This window comes from Acomys minous, assembly GCF_964271855.1.
Source record: "Acomys minous genome assembly, chromosome: 2".
Taxonomy (NCBI): Eukaryota; Metazoa; Chordata; class Mammalia; order Rodentia; family Muridae; genus Acomys; species Acomys minous.
The window spans coordinates 120,580,145-120,602,248 of NC_140484.1; the positions used below are offsets into that span (position 1 = coordinate 120,580,145).

The 22,104-nt window shown below is 37.4% G+C and overlaps 2 protein-coding genes across 3 annotated transcripts in view; both read left to right on the forward strand.

The window, feature by feature from the left end:
- Positions 1 to 22,104, forward strand: part of GRM5 (glutamate metabotropic receptor 5) — an 879,135-nt gene that overhangs the window by 181,328 nt on the left and 675,703 nt on the right. The window lies entirely within an intron of this gene.
- NOX4 (NADPH oxidase 4) overlaps positions 1 to 22,104 on the forward strand; it is a 132,014-nt gene that overhangs the window by 42,775 nt on the left and 67,135 nt on the right. For both annotated transcript variants that reach the window (XM_084772160.1, XM_084772161.1), the window contains 5 exons: positions 4,160 to 4,232; positions 9,293 to 9,373; positions 13,214 to 13,430; positions 15,471 to 15,635; positions 15,771 to 15,833. In XM_084772160.1, coding sequence (XP_084628286.1) covers positions 4,160 to 4,232; positions 9,293 to 9,373; positions 13,214 to 13,430; positions 15,471 to 15,635; positions 15,771 to 15,833 — 599 coding nt within the window. The remainder of the gene's footprint in view (positions 1 to 4,159; positions 4,233 to 9,292; positions 9,374 to 13,213; positions 13,431 to 15,470; positions 15,636 to 15,770; positions 15,834 to 22,104) is intronic.

Consider the following 22,104-nt stretch of genomic DNA (forward strand, 5'->3'; position numbering starts at 1 on the left):
CTTATAGGCAGGGTTAATTTTGGATCAAAGTTTTAGTAAGTAGGTTGATGTTCCATCTCTATCCACTAGGAGTCCTGTCTAATTAGAGGGGGTCCTATCACAGTTTTTAAGAGTTTTCTTAGATGGCTTCCTGCTTAAAATATCAATATTTTGGAGAGTGGAGGTAGGTTGTTATAGAAGTGCTCCATTTTCCTCTTTCTCAACGGTGTGTCTTAATCATCAATATCACTGCAAATGTAGCTTATGTGCACTCTATAGTCTGTGGGGACATAAATCATGGGCTTACACATTGTTTTTGGCATTAGCATAGACCATGAACAGTGCTCCTCGTTGCAGACGGGCACAGACCATGATAAGGCTCTATAATGCAGCTGGGATCATGGGCATCAACATGGTTTCCTACCATATCATAGAGCACAGACATTTGCCTGGCATTTGGTGGCAACGTGGGCAATAGACATCAAAACAGGCCAGCATGAAGTAACACCTTGGACAATGACACCATGCCCAGACATCACCCAGGTGGCAGCACAGGCCACTTACATCAATCTAGCCCCTGGCGGCAGCATTCCATATAAAAATCAACGGTTTTAGGCTGCAGGAATAACCATGGGCATCCATATGGCCTTTGGTGGTAGCATAGACCAAATATATCAACACAGACCTGGCTACATTAAGACCATGGACTCAGACATGACCTTCTATGACAACACAGACCAGATATAACCATAGCCTCAGGTGGCAGTGCAGGCACTCATATCCCAATGACCCCCAGAGGCAGCATGGCCCACAAACATCAACATGGTGACAGGCAGCAGAACACATCAGGGATCACTTCCAGTTGGCATTTGGTTGGGCCAAGGATATCAACTCAGACCACGGATGTAGCAGGACCTTGGACACAGACTTGGTCCTCGGCAGCAGCCAGACTTGGCCACAACTATGGTCTCAGGTGGCATCACAGGTCATGTACATTAGTATGGTCCTTGAGGGCAGCACAACCCATGAACATCAACATAGACTCAGGCCATGGCACAGGCCATGATGACCATCCTCATATCGTCATGTTACAACACAGTCCTCAGCTGGCAACCCATACCACGCCACCTCATGGCCACTGACCTTCACATGGCTCTCAGCAGCATCACGGGACATGGTGGTCCTTCGAGGAGGTCCAATCTAGAAGGTGGACCTTTTATGATCTCAGTCCTACATCATTTCCCAGAGCTAATGTGATGCTGCTGCCAGAGAACTTGCTCAGAGGCTGAGTCTGCATCTGTTTAAGCAGCAGGCTGCTGCACACCACCCTGTCCACGTCCTTGGGCCTCTCTCTCTAATACCAGTCACTGCTCGCACATCCGCAGTTCAGCCTTTCTCCCACACTGAATCACTCCATTCCTCCATCATCTTCATCTCTCCATCCCCCTTTTTGTTCTCAGAGGGGTGCTCTGGGGTCGACATAGCCGACTGCACGTTCGTAAGCAAGGGCTATTTCTGTCCAGCCAGCCTCCGTCAGCTTCCCCCAGCGTGGGCTCACTGCATTTTATAACTAAAAAATAACGTGAAAATTCTAGACTTCCATGTGAAAGCTAATCAACACATTTCAACTTTTTAGTAGGTGAAACAACTTACCTTCTTTTACTCGATCTGATAATTTGGAAGACTCATCTATGTTGACGTTTAATATATCAATAGTTCTTCTTTTATTGCTTATTGATTTTGCAGCTATATGTAACAATACAATTGTCTCTCTGCATGCTTGTTGATGTTAATGTAAGTGTTTATATTCCATGACTAGTAAAAGCAGCCATGAATAGTCTCAAAAGAGTATTTGTGTTGCTATATTCCTGTTTCTTTGAGAAACTACTCAGTAGCCAGGCCATGCTGTAGAGATGCTGCTTTTAAATAGTCAGTGGTCTGTCGTTCAGTGTGTGGTAGATTGCTTCCTTCCCATGTGGTTGGGAACCAATCACTTAGAGGAAGTGGAAAACGTGCTGTGAAACGAATACCATGGAAAAACTTACACAGAAAACATGGTTTGGATTAGGGAGCATCAGTCAAGGGCATGATTGCTGATGGCACTAAGTCATGTATTTGGAAAGAGCCAAAGATTAGTTCCCTTGTTTTTCATGTGGCTCGTTAAAGTGACATTTGTTTCTAGCATTACAAGTGTTATGATATCATTATATTGTCCAGTTGTTCTAAACACTTAGGAATCTGAATGATACATGCATGTACTGTCCTTACACTGTCCCAGGCTTGGCTGTTTCTTTACTGGTTACCTGTCAGTGAAAGCCTTTCTGTTCCATAGGTGATGCATGAACAAACAGGGAAGTGGGAAGTGTGTATACTTCTCCAGGTAGAATTTGTTGAATGATTCTTCCTTCTGGCCAAATTTCAGTGTTCACCAGATGGGGACTTTAGGATGATTATTGCTTGTGTGGGTTTATGAGTTAAAGAAATGTAGCAGAGCCAAACATGGTCATGAAAGCCTTTAATCCCGGCTCTCAGGATGCAGAGGCAGGCAGATCTCAGGGTGGGCAGAATAATTAACTTTATAGTAGTAAAGTTATATATTATAATGGTTCTATTTACATTTTAGCTTAGGTATTATATATCAGTCATTCATTCTAGACATGACATATGATCTAATGCCCGATTTGTAGCTATAAAAATTTTTAATTTTCACATCTCTGTAGGATTTTTTATTTAAATGATTTTTATACTATATCAGAGCATTTGTTTTATATTTTGTAGATGTTATTTGTGTGTGTGTGTGTGTGTGTGTGTGTGTGTGTGTGTGTGTTACAGTGCTTGTGTTTGTGGGGTGTAGATTAGAGGACAACTTGCAGGAGTTGCTTTACTCCTTTCACCATGTAAAATATGGGGATGAAATTCAAGTTCTCAGGGTTGTTGGCAGACACTTTACCTGCTGAGCTATCTTACATACCCTGCACTGCCTTTGATATAAAGAGAAATACAACTACAAGCTTTCTTCAAGTACCAGCACACTTATATCCTAAATGGAGAAGACAGATCTATTAGCCAGAGGGCCAGAACATGTGGTTCAAGATAGTGTCCTTGATACATAACAGGAAACCTCAGCAATATGAGTCCTTGAACAAGACCTACATAAAGACATACCAATGTGGACGAAGAAAATACTACCTCTTAAAGCAGAGCCGCAGCCACTTAATGGCAGCTTTAATTAAACATTATTTTCTTTAAAATTATTCTCCTCTAAGACTTGGCGGTCATCACAGAAGAGAGGGGAGAAAGACTGTAAGAGTGGGAAGAAGTGAACACCTCCGAGGAAACAGTGTCTTCTGGATACAGCCAGGCAGCTGCACAGATGGACTCACAGCAGTTGTGGCAGCATGGTCAAGACACGCACATGCCTAAACTAGGCCAAATCCCAGCATGCATCAGGGGGCTGGGCACAGCGTCTACCCCCAGCTGAGCAGCTATTGGCAATTCTTAGCTGATGGGAAAAGAAGGATCAATTTTTCCCTAAAAACATATATAAGTCTCTGATAAGCCATCCACCTTCCAGTTCTAAGAATATTTGGGCAACAAATTAGCCTTGTTGCTAAAAAAGAGAGGGGTGGATGCAAAGTTGGGTGGGAGACAGTGAACCTGGAGGAGTTAAGGCGGACAGTAAATATGATCAAAACACATTGTACAAAATTCTCAACAAACTAATAAAACATTTTTCCAGTAGTGAAGTCCGAAAAGTTAGTTGAAATTGGTACAGAAGGAGCTGTTAGTTCCATACAAGGACAGAACAGAGGGAAGGAGATGAGTCTTGGGGTGCAAGTCTGAGAACTAACGGCTCTGGCATTAATTAATCACACTTGCTAGAGTATGTGTGTGTGTGTGTAGAAGTAAGTGTGCCTTCAGCATCACGAGTGGAGCACTTGGCAATGTGAGAATAGACTCTTATTCCAGGAACCAACGTCGGCCTTGTCTTAAAACCTGAATACCTGAGGCGCCGCTGATTTTCTTAAAATATTGTGTGAGGGGTATATACACAGAGAAATATAATTTGAATTTGCTTTCCACTGACTAGCCTACTATACTTTTGATCTTAAGGTAATAATTCTTGAGCCTCCCTCCCAGTACAGATTAAGTTAAAATGTCCTTGTAACTGTCTTTACAGTTCCAGGTCTGACGGGTGTATGCATGGTGGTGGTATTATTCCTCATGGTTACAGCTTCTACCTATGCAATCAGGTAAGGGTCTGAGGGACTGTTACTTACCTGTTCACGTTGTTCATATTTCCTTCCACTTATATTCATTTTTAAACAAATAAAAAACATTTTGGAATGACAAAAGTATTTAGGCAGTACTGTTAGTGGCTTATTCTCGGTTGCCACAGCTGAAATAGAGACATTTCAATACTTCATTTCCATTTTTTGAAAATTGCGTTTTATTTGTCATAAGAAATAACATATGGAAATTTCTATTGACCACTAAAGTAAGTGGAATTCTTCAGGATCTTCCATAGAAAACATAGTTGGATATGGGATTGAATTTGATTGCATACATGAAGACCATAAGAACTTCTAGGAACGTGTGCATTATGAAATATTTTATGGCTGATTACGTGATGACAGTTTTTGGTTTAGACTATAATGTAAATTAGTGTTCTCAATAAAGCCTCAGAAGCAAAACTGACACATACTAACATATTTAGAGACTCACCTATCCATCTTGACTTTTCTAGTTAAAACATGTTGATGGGGCTTGGGAAATGACCCAGTTGGGAAAGTACTTACCACATAAGCATGATGTCCTGGATGCAAATGTATAATAAGAATGTAAAAGTCAGGCATAGTGCACATCCACAGCCCAGGCACCGGTATGGAGATATCTGTAGACAGATGGAAAAGTGGGGCTTTCTAGACAGATGATGGTTTGTCTAGGAAACTACGTTGACTCAAAAAAATTAATAATAATAGAGAAAGATACAGAAAGATACTTGATCACAACCTGTAGATGTATGTGTTCATGTGCATGTACACACATAACCCCCACAAATCAATCAATTAATCAGTAAATAAATAAATAAATAAAGCTTGAATGGTTTCAGATATATATTGCCAATAGCATTTTTGTGTCTTTTTCTGTTGAACACATTCCATTTGAGAATATAAGTATCTCACATTTAAGATCACACTTTTTGCTGGAAGAAAGTAAAAACAAACAAACAAACAAAAAACCCTTAACATTTCTTATTTAAAAATCTTTATTTCATTGGCTGAGATAGGAAAATTAATAAACAAGTGCATATATGGTTTTAAAATGAGTGTAAAATAATATTTTAAAATGATTTTATTTTTATGCTTCTATAGACGTCTACTCATAATCACATATCTCCCAATCTTCAGAAAATATTAGTTTTGTAATTCTGTACTTGATTTTTATATAAAGCTTCTTCCTTTTGCTTACTATGTGCAATCAATCCTACCAGCATTGCTCCGTCTCACATAAATGTTTTTAAATGTTTCCGTGTAAATGTATTTTATCCTTCTCTTTACTGATGACAAATCTATCACCAGACACATGTATATTATTTTTCAAGGCCCACACATGTTGAGATTTTTGGGTTAACTTAAGGTTTTTGAATAATAAATTCTGAAACAAGTGCCAGATCTCTGTGTTCATATACATTTTCAACTCTGTCCTAAGAACTAAGGACAAACTTTTAAATGTAATTGTCTCAAATAGTAAGTTCATTTAAAGCTTCTTATAGAAACAATAATTATAAAGTCTATGTTTGGAGAAATAGGCAGTTCAACCCTATGGTTGGGTCTGAAAGTAAAACTTAATTTTTAGAGAGCATTAGACAACATATAAATACCCTAAGAATTATGTAGAATTTGACCTGAAAATAAAATCAAATTATGTATGTACAAAATTCATATTATGAATATTTTGGTGACATTATTTATAAAAGCAAATGCTATAAATGAAGTAAACTAAAAATTATTAACTATTACTCAAATGAGAGTTTTTAAAAGTTGTTAGGGTAAATACTACAGTCATTCAAAGAGTTCTTAGAACTGTTTTCCCTCTACTTCTAATATTTAATAACTAAATATTTGCCCAAGTTTATGAAATAAAATAAATCTGTGCGCTTTTCACAAATATTTTAAAAGTGATTTTTATTATTTTATTGTCTGTCCTCCCCCAAAGCAGCAACACTGTCTTAGTTAGAATTTCTATTGTGATTTAAAGCCACTTGAGTTTGCTTCAGCTTATAATTCTCAGTTGTGTTTTTTTGTTGTTGTTGTTTTTTTTTTTGGTTTTTTGAGACAGGGTTTCTCTGTGTAGTCCTGGCTGTCCTGGACTTGCTTTGTAGACCAGGCTGACCTCGAACTCACAGCGATCCGCCTGCCTCTGCCTCCCGAGTGCTGGGATTAAAGGCGTGCGCCACCACGCCCGGCTTAATTCTCAATTGTTACACTTCATCTCCAAGGGAAGTTAAGACCGGGACTCAAGGAAAGGACTTGGAGGCAGGTACTGAAATAGCAGCTGTAGGTTAGTGCTACTTAGTAGCTTGGTCCTCATTTTATCAGCCTGCATTCTTATACAAGTTAATACTAGTTGCTCAATCTTAACACTGATGAGGGTGGGCTGGGCTTCCCCGAATCAGTCATTATTAAAGAAAATGGCCTCAAAGACTTACCTATAGGCAACCTGATGGAGACCTTTCTTCCATTAAGGTTCATTTTTTTCCAGATAACTCTAGCTTGTATCAGGTTGAAAAAAAAAAAAACTAGCTAGGACAATTGATCTCTTTGTCAACTCGACACACCAGTATATTACACAGTATGTTACTTTCTTTTCTTGTTTCTTCCCAAGATCTCATCTTAATATCACTCTGTCAATATAAAACATGTTTTAACTTTTAAATGTCCTGGTATTTATAAATTCAGTCTCTTTAAAACATCCAAAGTATATCTAGATTCCAAAGTCTCTCTCTCTAAATTCCAAAGCCTCTTGATTTGTGTTCTTTCATAAAATGAAAAAAATAAATTACATACTTCTTATTTTTTTATAAAAAGAATTTGGGTACACTTCAAATTATATCAAATCAAAACAAAAGTTCAACTGGTGATCTTCTGGGCTTCAAAAGGCCTAGGCAGATCTTCTTCTCTGGTCCTGCCTGCCAAGGTACATGCAGCTTGTGCTACAGGCTCAGGCTAGCCTCCACACCTGCTGCTGCTCCTGGTGGTCTTTGCGTGCTATTAACATCAGAAAAATGCTGGAATCTCTGCTGCAACTGGCCTGCACCTTGCCTCTTGACCACTGTCCTTTCTTGGGCTCTAGTTAGGAGCTCTGATGCTGCCACATGATTCTAAGCCTCAGCTTCTTTCCATGACTCCTGGAGCTTCTTCTGCAACCGAGGCTATTTTTTCACCAATGGCTTCTCCTGGCTTCTCACACTTCCAAGTCCTGTTTGCTCTCCATGGCCCCTTCATGCCTCCAAGAGTAGTACTGCCTGGGAAACTTACACAGTACCAAATTCGGCTGCCAGCCTCACCTTGACCACTTCTGGACCACACCTTCTAAGTTCTGACCTGTGGAAACATGTCTCCAGCTGTTTCTTTTAAGTAATGCTGACCTCTTCTCCTTCATGGCCCATCATTTACTCCCAGCTGACCAGAACCACATAGTCTTAATCCAAAAGCTTGAACGTCCCAGAATCTTTAAGAAATCCCCAAATTTCCCCATGGGACTTCATAAGGCAGACCACCCTTACCTACACTGTTTTCAATGTTATCTTCTTGGTTCCTACAATAGCTCAGTACACTCTGAACAGTTTTTTCCCCCCTATCCCAAAGTTCCAAGTCCTTCCACACCCTTTCCCAAGAACATGCTCAGGTCTGTCACAGAAATACCTCATTTCTGATACCAATTCCTGCTTTAGAAAGGCTTCTTGCTGCTGTGATGAAACACCATGACCAAAATAGATTTGGAGAAGAAAGAATTTATTCCAGATTCCAATTCTACATCACAGTTTATTGTCAAAGAAACTCGAGGAAGACACTCAAGGCAGAAACCTGGAAGCAGTAACTGAAACAGAGGGTGGAATGTTGAAATCTCAATGATAGTTTAATCTCTTTGCATTTGAGTTTCTTTGAAATTTTTCAAAACATCTTTGTTGTTGTTAATTTAATGGTACGGCCTAATAAATGGTTTGTTATTAGGCTTATAGTTATTATGGTGGTATTATTTACCTGCTTTCACAAATAAGTAAAGATACAGACACCGGATATACTTTGGAATAGCTTTATCACCTAGGGCATGGCAGATATTAACTCCTAAACTACCTTCTGTTATATCCCAGCCTTCCCTGTATGCCATCTACTTCTTATACTTACTGTTAGGCTACCTTCCATCCATAATCCCCAAATAGATGGTAATGAGTTCACCTGGGCCATTTCTTTCTTTGTGGAGTTTCAGAGATCTTCCTCTTGGCCCACGGCTCTTTCCTATCTCACTGCCATCCTCTTCCTTCTCCTCCTCCCCTACAGGTCTGCTTCTCCTTTCCAAGATCCTTCTCTTCCAAAGCATGTGAACCTTTGCCAGGTTATCAGCTCTTTATTGGTGAAAGAGGGAGGCAAGGTTACATAGCAATATTTGGGGCAGGTGGGAATGTGCTTCTCAGGGCAGCAACTAGATCCTCAGAGCCAGTGATTAGCATCAAAATACACAGAGCTAGAGCAGCCTCCAACAATCCTTTGAAATCAGAACATTATTTTTGGAAATTACTTGACAATTTAAAATTTTATTATTAAAACAAACAAACAAACAAACAAAAACAAGTCTGGGGATTGTGGTGCTCACCTTTAATTCCAGCGCTCAAGAGGCAGAGACAGGTGGGTCTCTGTGAGTTCAAGGCCAAGCTGGGCAGCATAGTGAGCTCCAGAGTTGCATAGAGAGATTCTGTCTCAAATAATAAGCAAACAAAAAGAAAATGCTATTTAAAAGGACAGCAGAGTTATAGTTCAGACTATTCCATGTTTTTTATTTAATTATATATATATATATAATGTATATATATTATGTGTATATATGTATGTATATGCTTTCAAATGATAAGTATTACTCATGAGTTTTGTTAATACATCTTGTGTAGTGAGTTAATGTCCTCACATCAATAGATGAATCCTAGACAATTGACATCTCCATGTTCTTCAAATATGATATGTGTTTTCAAAGTGCATGTTCCTTTAATGTGATGAATATAAAGCCACACTAAAACAAACCGAATTTTTTTCAGAGTTTCTAATTACGATATCTTCTGGTATACTCACAACCTCTTCTTTGTCTTCTACATGCTGTTGCTGTTGCATGTTTCGGGGTAAGTGAAACCATTTGTACCTGCGCTCTATGTTCTCACCTCAAGTATAAAAGAAGGGACACATCCTGAGGAGGGTGAGTCTCTGCACGGGTGAGCATTCTGTTAGCAGCCCAGGGCTCCGCAAGGGAGGCCTTCAGTCCAGTCAGGACCCCACCTACAAGAAGTCGATATCTGTATCTCAGGATCGAATTTTAGGTTAATCGCTGTCTCCTAGTCTAGATATCTTTCACCAATAATAAATAGTATTAGGTAGGTTTATAACTGGCAGGCTCCCGTTTGGCTCATCTCAAGTTTTTTTCCCCCCCTCAGGGAAAGAGCGTTTAGAGAAACAGACCCACTTTCTTCCGATTGTTTTGTAGAATAATTGTCAAGGTATTAGGCCATTTACATAAATAATTTATTTATTTCAGGTTGCCTGTTCAAAAATATTTATTGCTTCCTGTCCTCGGTTTTGGAGAGCATTAAGAAGGACGGGCATAGTCAGTCGGGCGGGTTCTTTGGTGTACCAGTGAGAGCGATAGAAAGTAAGGCACTAAGAAACATGACCACTCATACTAGTCAGGAGCCCTGGCTGGTCATTCCTGTGCAGAAGGAAGAGGGCTTGAGAGGGGAAACTGAGAACTGTTCCGTTATTGTAGTGGAGGTTCATTCTGTGGAGCCTTGAGCTACAGCGAAAGCCCGGAGTGCGGTGAATATGCTTTGCCTTTTCTTCCAAAAAGCAGCTGTGCTTATACCACCAACACACGTGGTGGTTTCTTCTTTAAATGATTCGTTTTCTAGCTCAGTGCTGGGGTCAGGATGTACATACTGAATCTTCAGGCTCCACTCAGGGCACCAGTAATTTAAAATACAATTATTCGTGGCTTACAACAGGCCATAGAGAAATTGATATAATTTCAAATATTTTCTGCCATGAAACGCTCAGAAATTTATGAAGATTTTTTTTTTTGAAAGCTACAAGTGGGAACCTAAGGTTGAGAAAGCTTCAATAACTTGCCAAAGTTTACTTAATTAGTATAAACTTGACTTAGACATAGGCATTTTTAAATTTATTTCTTTAACTGCTAAGACATGCACGCGCGCGCACACACACACACGCGCGCGCACACATTCCACATGTGTACTTTTGAGAGCTTGTCAGAATTTGACTTTGTTTTTGTTTTTTAAAGATTTGTTTATGTATTAAGTACACAGAGTTCCGCCTGCACGTACACCTTCATACCAGAAGAGGGCGCCAGATCTCATTCTAGACGGTTATGAGCCACCATGTGGTTGCTGGGAATTGAACTCCAGACCCTAGCAGTGCTCTTAACCTCTGAGCCATCTCTCCAGCCCCAAAATTTGTATTGTAATATCTTTAAAGTTGATCTGACTTTACTTAGGAAGGTGATTTATTTCTCATCATCTCTTCATCATTTAGTTCCCTTTCTCCTTCCTTTCCTCCTATTTTACTTTCTATTAGGAAAAAGAAAAATGTGATCGTTTTCTGAAATAACAAATTATTCATATTTGCCCTTATGCTGTATTAAATGAAAATTCTGGAAAAAGAAGTTTCTTTCTAATTCAAAACAATTAGCCTTTTTTTTTTTTAATGATTAAAGAGTTCAAAAAATTGTTACTTTAAAGGAGGGTTATATTAAGACATTCTTCCACTTTGTGTAAGAAAAAGATCGTTTAAAATAAGCTTTTCTTGTAGAGCAAGTATCATAGGCAAATGATAATTTTAATTTATATATAAATCTATATAAATAATATATATTTATATAGATTTATATATTATGAATGATTATTAAATATGTAATCAATTAAGAATTAAATAGAATCAATCTGTTTTATAACTGAATTATTAATAAAATGAAAGCAATTATTGTAATACTAAAGTGTCATCAGATATATTCACAATACAATAAGCATTATATATTTTTTCATTGAACTTCAATTTTTAACTTAAATATCATAGACTGTTTCTGGCAAGAAGAAAGTAACTGCTAGTAAATTTTGTAACTTTTCAAATTGTTTTTAAATTAGTAGTGTACATATGTAAGAAAGTAATTTTAAATTTAATTTTGTGCCATTATTAGTAATCCAAACAAATGGGACCCTATGCCTCTGCCCATCAATGTGTTGACCACTTAAGGGAAAGAGGAGCAATCTACTGTAGGATCACAGTCTCCCAGAAGACTATTGATTTAAGATAAAAAGTCAATAGAGAGCCCCAGGCTATGCCTTCAAAATACAATCAACATTTATTTACAGAAATTCTAGCAATTCGGGGAATAGATGAATCCCTGTTGACTAGAAACTTTAGAAAAGATTTGGCTTCAAAGATGAGGTGATTAGATATTTTTGGCTGCTTTTTCTGCTTACATAGATTTTACAGGAAAAGGGCTGATTACTTCATGTGATTTTGTAAGATTTTGTTTATCTGTAGAATTTTCAAATGTATTTTGAACTAGCTCTCTTTTCCTATTGTCAAATAGCTTTCTTATTTAAAAATTCACTTCATATTTAAATTACTGATAATGTTTTTTTCTCATTTATTTCTTACATGGTAGTTATTCAAAACACATTATAATTCTTAGCTTTTCTCATTAGCAGATAATATGGCCGAATGCTTAGGTTTTACTCTCTCTCTCTCTGTTTCTCTCTGTCTCTTTGTCTTTGGCTGTCTGTATCTCTGACTCTGTCTCTGCCTCTCTGTTTATGTCTGTGTCTGTGCCTCTGTCTATCTCTGTGTCTCTGTCTCTGTCTCTCCCTCTCAGTGTGTGTGTGTGTGTGTGTGTGTGTGTGTGTATGTGTGTGTGTGTGTTGTTGGGTTTTAACCTCAGGGCTTCACATATTTTCCATGCTAGGAGAGTACTCTGTCATGGAGCTATATCATGAGCCCACTGATGTTTATTTTATTGGGCTTTCCCAGCAAGCCTGCAGTTGCTTTTTCCTTTCCGTGCTTGTCATAGAAAATAGTGGCACAGCCCAGGGCCAGTGCATTGGCTCAATGTGTAAGGAAAGCTGTTGCCAAGTCTGATGACCTGGGTTTGGTCTCCAGAACTCATATTGTGAAAGAAAAATACTGACTGCTTCCAGTTGTCCTCATGACATTCGGAAGTGCATATATACGTGCAAGTGTACGTGGATACACACACACACACACACACACACACACACACACACAGAGAGAGAGAGAGAGAGAGAGAGAGAGAGAGAAGAGATCAGTTATAAAAAGAAAGAAAGAAAAATGCAAAACTTAAGAATTAGAATACAGTAAGATAAACAATGAAATGTCATTGTGAAGAGTCTTTCGAGTGTTTCATGTGGTTGTGTTTACAGAAAGATTGAAAAGCAAGCAGCTTTAGGGCTTGAAGGGTATGTAAAAATTGGTTTTCGTTGTCTGTTATTTTCACTTACTATTCCTCCATGAACCATGAAGTCTGTTTTATCCAGATCAAATGTGATCACTGTTTTTCCTTTAAGCCTGAAGATGTATAGCAAGAAGTTTTTTTTTTACAGTGTTTATTGAAATGAAAATTTCTAACTTGATGCAATAATGCTTAACCGGTGTCAAGCTTGTTCAAGTCAAAAAATATCAGGAAACTTGAGTGTGTTTTTTCCTACCTCACAAACATAGTATTTATTTGGAGAAGTAAACATTCCCCTTACTTCTTACTAAAGAATTTATTTAAAGTTAAGGACATTTTGTTTCTTTTGAAATAGATCACACATTGAATACTTTGTACAAAATGCTATTTAAGCCAAAAGAAAGGAAATTACTTTTCTTTACCTCTTCTATCTCCTGACTCAGTATTTTTTCCATCTTCTTGTTTTTATCCAATTTAACTTCAGTGGGTTGTTGAAGTATCAAACCAATTTAGACACTCACCCTCCTGGCTGCATCAGTCTTAACCAGACCCCATCTCAGGATATTTCCTTCCAAGTCTACACCTCAGAAAATATTCATGGATCTTCTCCTGAAAGACTTTCAAAACTAGAAGATCGTAACGCGAAAACACCTGTAAAGATTTGCTTGGAAGATCCCAAGTTCCAAGCTCATTTTCCACAGGTAAGATTTATTCTGTGTTTGAGATCTGCTGAGTGTGGTTGCACATTAACTTTTTGACACTGCATTTATGTGTTTTCAGGTACTAGAGAATATTTCAGGATATTCAGACAGCAAATTAGTATTTTTTGTGGCATGTGTTTACTACCTCAAGGCAAAAGGCATATATTTAGAATGTAGAAAATACATAATTATACAGTTTTACTGCAATATTCCTCTTCTGCTGCTTGCTTCCAGAGAGAAGCAAGTGCTATTAAGATATACAGATTAAATTTAAAAACTGTACAAAAATAAATAAAATACCAAATGTCCTACCAATTGTTATCATACAGTATTATAACATCATAATTATAAATAATAAATAATGAATTTAATTTGTTGAATGTTTACTCTAATCTTGTCACTGTACCGAATTGCTCTGTATGCATGCTTTCTTTTGGTGTCCACAATTAACCTTTGAAGCAGTTCCTCAATCTCTGCTGAAGACATGAAGCTTAAACATGTATCCTGATCAAAGTTTATAAGCAAGTGGTAGAACAGGAAGTGTATGGTTGTGAATTGTTAGTTCAGATAGTGCTCTTGGAAAGCTCTCCAACTACCTCTCAAATAATTCAGTAACATCCATCCTCACTCATGTTTGCCCTTGTCTGAGAGGGCTGCCAACATCTGAGGGACGGCCACTATTCTGCATTTGAAATGGAGGAAGAGAGAAAATAGAGAAGTATCAAAGGAAGAGTGAATTTGTAGATGACTTTGGAGTCAGCTGGTCAGTTTTCTACATGCCATATAATGATGAATATTACTTAAGGTAAATGTGGCAATCTTACTGATATGGGACTTGATCATCTCAGGGTGACTGGCCCAAAGGTTCAATGTCACTTCACAGCCGAGCTTATTCTGCCTTGCCTACTCTTCCCGAGTGTCATGCTCACTGTGACAGTCTGCAGAGCATGAGCTAACTGCCTTCACTTAATGAGCAATGTCAGGACAACTGTGTAAATAAGAATTCTATAAAGGGCCCGGTAAAATAAAACTGAAGATCATATGGGTTTTTGGACACCTCTAAGCTAATAATCAAGAGGCTGAGGCGGTAGGAAAGAAAGCCCCCAAGCAACTTGTACTAACATAATGAACTCTGTCTCAGATAAACAACAAAACAAATATCTCTATAAATACATCGCAATTCAGTCAAAGGTATTAAAGGGAAGGGAAGACTATCGTGTGCCTTTGTAGAGGAAAGATTGCGCTCATGGGCACCTGCAGTTCCCCATCCCAAACTGCCAATTTTATATAGGTGTAATATTGGCCATATTATATTATATGAAAGTTGTAATAGGAACATACCTGTGTGTCCTGTTTTTAAAATGAAAAATCTCCTTACATTTAACATTGTGTATATAATCCTGAAGTGCATCTATACCTCTATGTTATGTTCATTAAATATTTAGGGCATCATGTTTTTACTAAACATTAGAGTGATTTTGTTTTTCTAAATCATCCTCAGATAAATACGATGTGATAGCTTTTCTTTGCTGTACAGAGAATTCTTGTATGTCCTCAACATAACCATCTGTATACAGATGATTGTGTGCAGAAATGCTTATATACTAATGGTAATTAACACTAGGATGTAGGTTTGAGTTTAGAGGTTAGGATTCTGTATTTACTACCACTACTACTACTGCTACTGCTACTACTACTAATCTTCTTCTTCTTCTTCTTCTTCTTCTTCTTCTTCTTCTTCTTCTTCTTCTTCTTCTTCTTCATCATCATCTTCTTCTCCTTCTTCTTTTCTTCTCCTCCTCCTCCTCCTTCTCCTCCTCCTCTCTCTCTTCCTCCTCTTCTTCTTTTCTTCATTTATTTATTTATTTTATCATTTCACAGCATGGTTGTAGACCACTCTCTCTTGCTGAGAGCATCAGCTATGCTTCACTCCTTCTTACCAATACATTACAGTTTAATATATAAATTGAAATATCATTACTCTGTTGTTTATGCAGTCACACATTTCTTGAAGCATACTTTTGATTATTTTCCCCTTAGACCTGGATTTGGATTTCCGGACCTTTGTGCTTATACTGTGCAGAGAGGCTTTACCGATGCATCAGGAGCAACAAACCTGTCACCATCATATCAGTAATCAATCATCCCTCAGATGTCATGGAGATCCGCATGATCAAAGAGAACTTTAAAGCAAGACCTGGCCAGGTGAGCCAGTGGTTAGTGGCTTTGCAACAATCCTTTATCCTTAGGCAGTGTGTTAAAGTTAGTAGACAGGTGTATTTGGAATAGTTTTATTTCCCTGTGATCGTTTAAAATGTTATCTGTTTGTTGCTTTTTTAGTATATTATTCTACATTGTCCCAGTGTATCAGCATTAGAAAACCACCCATTTACTCTCACAATGGTAAGACATATTTCTTGAATTTAAAAAAAATTAGTTTACAAAGAATCTAATTATGTAAATGTATGTATGTGTGCATATGGACATATATATATATATATATATATATATATATATATATTTGTGTTTCTGTATATATGACTGTGCACAGGCATATGTGTGTCTGTCTGTACATACACACCTGTCTGGATATATACATGCATTGTACGTCTACATGAACCACATGGATGTACTGATGTGTGTATGGGTTTTACTTCATTCTAAAATTTATTTAGTAAGTTTTTTATTTTTTTTTAATGAAGAAATGTAGTTTTGTGATTCAGAAACTTTGTGACTATTTGTTCTTCATTATTTTTTGATTCCCTACTCTTCGGTATATATTATGCTTTTAAAATTTTTATTAAATCTTATTGCTTTAAAGCACAGAAAATTCATAGTTTCACTCTTCCAGGTGTTAGTTAAGGGCTTGGGGATGTTCATAACCAGGTAGAGCACTTCCCTAGCACGCATGAAACACTAGCAGGTTGTATCCCTAGAACCCTGTACACTGTGCGTGCTGGTGCATGTCTGTGGTCCCAGCACTCCAGAGGTGGAGGAGGCAGGAGGACCCCGTGTTTAAGGTCATCTATGGCAACATAGTGAGCTAAGGGCAATGTAAACGGTATGAGCTTCTGTCTTTAAAAACAAAGGATTTTGTGTTATTCCAGGCACAGATTATAATGGGTATCAAATATGGCCAGTTTTCATAAAAGGGTGAGTATAAAGCAGGATGGGACTGTGGGCGATGTGGAAGCATTAAAAATACAGATCGTGGTAAGAGAAGTCGAAGCACAGTTTAGCTGGTAACCTCCATGGATGAGGAAGACAAAGTTGGAGAAATGAAATTGGATAAATAATGTAGATTCCTAAATAATATTATCACAAATTCTGCTTACCTTGCATTAGTATAATCATAAAATATTTCAACCCAGTGTATGGTAAAATTCAGATTATTTACATTATAGAGAATTATCAAAGATAAAACTGTCTTTTAGTCCAGTGTGTCATGTATTTTGACCATGTGCATCTGAAATGCCCTCCCTTCTCAGTCCTCTATCTTCCTTCGTGAAATCGTGTGTGTTATATATATAGATCTTGTGTTCTATGTAAAATCTAGGCTACAAAATTGAGAGAATTATCTAATATGCCTCTTCCTGCATCTGAGGTACTTTGCTGAGTTTGATGGGTGGCCTCCAGGTGGTCACCTCACTGTGTAGTACAGATGGGAGTCAAGCTTGTGACTGACTGTAGGCCTGAATCAACGTAGGTAATTTAGATTTCACATGATTTGACAGGATAAGACAAAGTAGAAGTATTCCTAATTTTTCATTTCCATACCCTTTTCTGCATAGTTTGACATTGATATTTCTGGATACTTTGCCATCTCCTTCAGCATTGGCAAATGCCGGTCATTTGCTCGTTAGATCATGTGGTTCTGTTCCTAGCTTACTTCACTATGCTTGTATGTTTCCTAATCTTTTCAACACCTACATAATATTCCATTATGTTAGAAAATATAGTTTGTTTAATACTCTTATTAATGTCTGATGTTTTGTTTTCATTCATGTTTCTGATATAGATAAGAATAAAGACTACAAATTAAATGTATATACAAAAAGTAAATTCTAACATGTTAGGGAGACAGAAAAACTGATAATGTCAAATGCTTATGTTTGAGGTTGGAGTTTTGGAAGTAATGCTTTTATTTTAATTATTTTATTATGTTTCTTTTAACATATACCTTTATATTATTACAGATGAATAAAATAAACTACATACAGCAGAAAGAACTATGAGACAATCATGTGTTATGTAAATGTTGCATTCATAGTGATTTGGCTATTTGTATTTGTCAAACTTTAAGTAAACATCTTTCCTATCTTGTTAGGTCTAAATTTCTGAATGACAATATCTATCATATCTCATCTCTATTAACTTAAATCATCTATTTTGATCTAAAAAGATCTTATCCCCTAACCAACTAAACTATCTGGTTTTCAACCCCCATCAGAGACTTGAGAAGGAATAAAACGTAAATGCCTGAGTGAACCAGCCCCTCAGTTGCTGTCACCCATCAGAATTGGAAATAACTCTTAAACTGCATGTATTAGATTGAAAACATACAATGCGTGGGTGTGTTATTTTACCTGTTGTGATGGCTGGGTCTCAATGTATTGTTGTGGTTAAATCAGTTCTGAATGATAGATTTGTGGGGGTTAAGAGAGCTGCAAGTACAGCATAAAGAATAGTCATGGAAGTACAGAAAGTATCAGGCCTGTGTATAATACCATTGTAATTTTAATTTTAGTTTGAGTTTATGCCTTGAAATCACCTGCATAAACAGCTGTGCCAAGACATTCTATACTTAAAGAATAAAAGAAACAACAAGCATGTGTCAATTTGTTAGAATAAAACCAGGAGCCATATATTCCAAAGAAAAAAACTGATGTTTTGCTTTAATTATTTCACATCTTGTATGCTGTCTATGTGAATGAAACTTTTTTCATAGTCAGCAAAGAAAAGCAGTTTGTCATCTAGTGATATAGTGAGCGATGTTTAGTTCTATCAGAGTAGACGGCAGCACTGGCCCAGAACTGAATGGATTTATAGTGTTTTATTCTGGACCGATGGTGAGTTATTCTGAATACTTTTTCATCTGCTGCTGTATGGGCTTTGACTACTGTGAAAGGGGAAGCATTTGTCACAAGGAATAGTGAAGATTAGCTACTGGCATGGAATATAAAATTGGACTTTTGGAGCCCTTAGGACACAGTTTTTTTCAGAAACCAGTTTGCTGTGTCACACCCATTAGTCCTCTGGAGTTTTGCATGTTTTTACAAGGTCCCAGGAATGTATCTGATTAACAAATATTTGACTGTAAAGTTGCTTATAAATCATGTTTGCTTCTGACAGTTTTAAGACATATTTTTATTTCTCAGATTTCATACATCCATAAACATGAAGCTGTTATCAAAAAAAAAAGATGTAGAAGTTAAAAAGGGAGAAAACACGCAACTGACTTTAATGGCTTAGGGTATGGTGCATACTGTTAATAGTCATTACATTCCTTGAGAAATTCTTTGTTTGTTCTAGAGTTTATTTTTAAATTTGTTCCGTAAACATAGCATTAAACAGAGAACATAGGTTATTAAAAATCAAGGCATTTATTGAGTGCCAACTACAAAGATAGGAGTGTTCTTTTCATAAAAGAAATATTTTCTAACATGATCCAAATGGACAAAATAGCATAACATGCCACTAAGGATCAAGTGGATTCAACAAAAACATAGATGGTACCTCTCTGTTTAGAATTGGTACTTTAAGTAAAATATTTTATGTTTTCTAAAAAATAAAAATATAAGTGTTTTCACCTGACATACAAAGAAGTGAGGCTTTTAAATAAAACATTTCGCTTCTCCAAGGCTCCTTTCTCAAGTCAAAATGAGAAACACACAAAAAAAGCAGAGCTCATATACCTGGAGAGCTTTTATGTTGTACATGACCTTCAGTGAGCTGCATTTGAAAATATAGTACAGATCAGAACCCTCCTGAGAGAAATCTCAGCATCATATATTTATTATATTGAAACAAATGCAGTTTTGAAATCTTTGCTTTTGAAACAGCTTTTCTCATTTCTATACTTTGGGATCTCAAGGCAAGAGACAGAATCTTCCATCTATATGACAGATTTTCGTGTTTTTGCCAAACTGTCAAACACCCAAATGTCCCATTTTCAGTTTGAAAACTGCATAGTCTTCTCCTATGTATGATTATAAACAAAACAAAAACCACAACACAGACACCACTCCAGGCACAACTTTAGATGAATAAGATAATCCAAATTAAAATCAGATACTTTTATTGTTTAGATGTAATTAAAGTAATAACCTAGCTATAAACTACTGACCTTGGCTTTTTTGGAGAGACAGTTACTTGATGTGGTCCTTGTTATTTGAATAGCGTGTTATCTAGGGACATCTGTAGCGTTGTTCTGATAGACGCCAAGAGCACCTTCTAGAATGACTACCGATAAACCTAAGTCTGTCAAGTGGAACAGTTCTGCACTGCCGATAACCACTGGGCCAGATCAGCTCTTGGCTACTTTAACCCTGATGCTCAAGAACTCCAGGGTGTTGCCTTGAGGTGACTGTCAGAAGACAGAACCTAGAATGAAGAAGAGAGCCCAGAGCGTGTGAGTATTCACAAGCATTCCTGGAATCCAGTCTCATGTCAGTGTGGGCTGCTCCCTCTCAGCTGATTTGCGTTTGGAGACAGACAATATGCTCCTGTCAACATCAAAATGTAAAAATAGATTTTGCTTACTCTGCCTGAATTCTCTTTCACGTGTTCCCAAATACAGTCTTGTAGTGTAGACTATTTTTCAAAACCAGAATTATCTTCTTCATGTTCACTTTAATCATTCCTCAGATAATAGTGTTTAGATTTGAATCAAAGGGAAGTTACTAAAATTGCCACGTAAATGCCAGTTTTACATAGAGTTCAATTTATGTGAAAATTGTGGGGTTTTTTTTCCCCTCTGAAATACCAACGCATGACAGAAAATGTATGTTGTTGTTTGAGAAAAGCTCTTTGGTTTAGAAACTACTTTGGGAAACAATACATGCTTTTGTGTTGTGGGACAAGAGTGATAGGACATTTCCTTAGCTCAGTGACGCTCCACTGTGAATACAGGGCCTCTGAGGTTCATGACAAGGAGCTGTGGTCCTGGGCATTAGTCAGTTCTTGTCTCAAAATGTTCTTATTCCTCGTCAGTTTAAATGGATATCATTGTTAGCTATGCCAGTCTTCATTGGCAATTATTCAATTTTGATGCGTGAAAAGATTCCTTGGTTTCTTGGCATTCAGAGTATCTGTTTTGGGGTCCACTATCCTGATGTGTTTGCTTTTCTTTGTGTTATGGCTTTTCTCTTGCAGTTTCCATGTTTCTGTGTTTTGTGTTATTTTTCCTGCACTGATTGTGAGCATTCCTTCTCCTGTCATGCCTACTTGGGTTCTTCATGCCGTCTGAGCTTATGTGTCCGTCTGCACATCTAGGTTTCTATTCTATAGGACTTCTATTCTATAATTTCATTGAGTAGATTTTCCGTGTCTTTTAGTCTTAGCACTGTGAATGTTTATGTTTGGTTTCATGATAGAGCTCAGAATTCGTGGAAATTGTGGCCATGCCCTTTTATTATGTTCCTTTATTAATGTTTGAATGTGGCAGTTTCTTTCCCTTTCCCTTCATCTCCTCCATTTGTTTCTCTATTTGCTGAGTCTATTGTGATGCTCTCATTATTGTTTTCCAATTTTATTCATTTGCCTTTTTATTGCCAGAGTCTCTGTATTCCTTCTTTTCCAAAAACTAATTTATTACCTACTTTCTCTGCCATATTGTTAATTTTCTCATACATATTGACAATTTTCTCATTTACCTTTCTGACCTTATAGTCTTTGTTGATGGCTTTCTAGTCCGGTCTTCTATTGATTTTTTTTTTTTTACTTCTTGTCTCTGCTTGCTTCAGTTATTTTTGAGACCACTGAATCTTTCAGGAGTAAACTTTTGCATTTTATACATTGTAATATCTTTGAATCCATAAGTGGGGAGTTATGATCTTTCATAGGAAGCACGTTGCCTTGTTGCTTCATGATATTTTGTGTTCCTGCTTTGTCTTTTGTGTATCGATTGTTTGGGTATCTCTTCCATTTTTTGGGAGGGGAGTCTTCTTACTGGTCAGCATATTTTTTGTTTAAAGAAGATTAACGGGTGTGTGTGTGTGTGTGTGTGTGTGTGTGTGTGTGTGTGTGTGTGTGTGTGTGTACGTGTGTGTGTATGAATGCATTTGTAGAGGTACCTGCAAAGACCAGATACATCAGATCTACTGAACCTGAGGTTAGAAGTGATTTTGAGCCACCTAACCTTGGTGCTGGGAACTGAACTTTGGTCTTCTGCCAAAATAGGAAGTACTGTTAAATAAAGAACCATCTCCCCAACATAGCAGCCAGCTCTGGAGAGCTCAGTCCCTAGTACCATTCAGAAAGGAAAGAAGAAAAAACAGTTGTAACAGCAACTCAAAAGCAAATGATATGTGGAAACATACTGAAAATTAATTAAACCTTCCTAATCCATCACCAGTACCCATGGAACAAGAAACAAGTGGCAAAAATAATGTGCAGTATATAATCAAAATCAACGAACTTAGGGTGAAGAGTCAACTGAATGGGCTGGGATAGA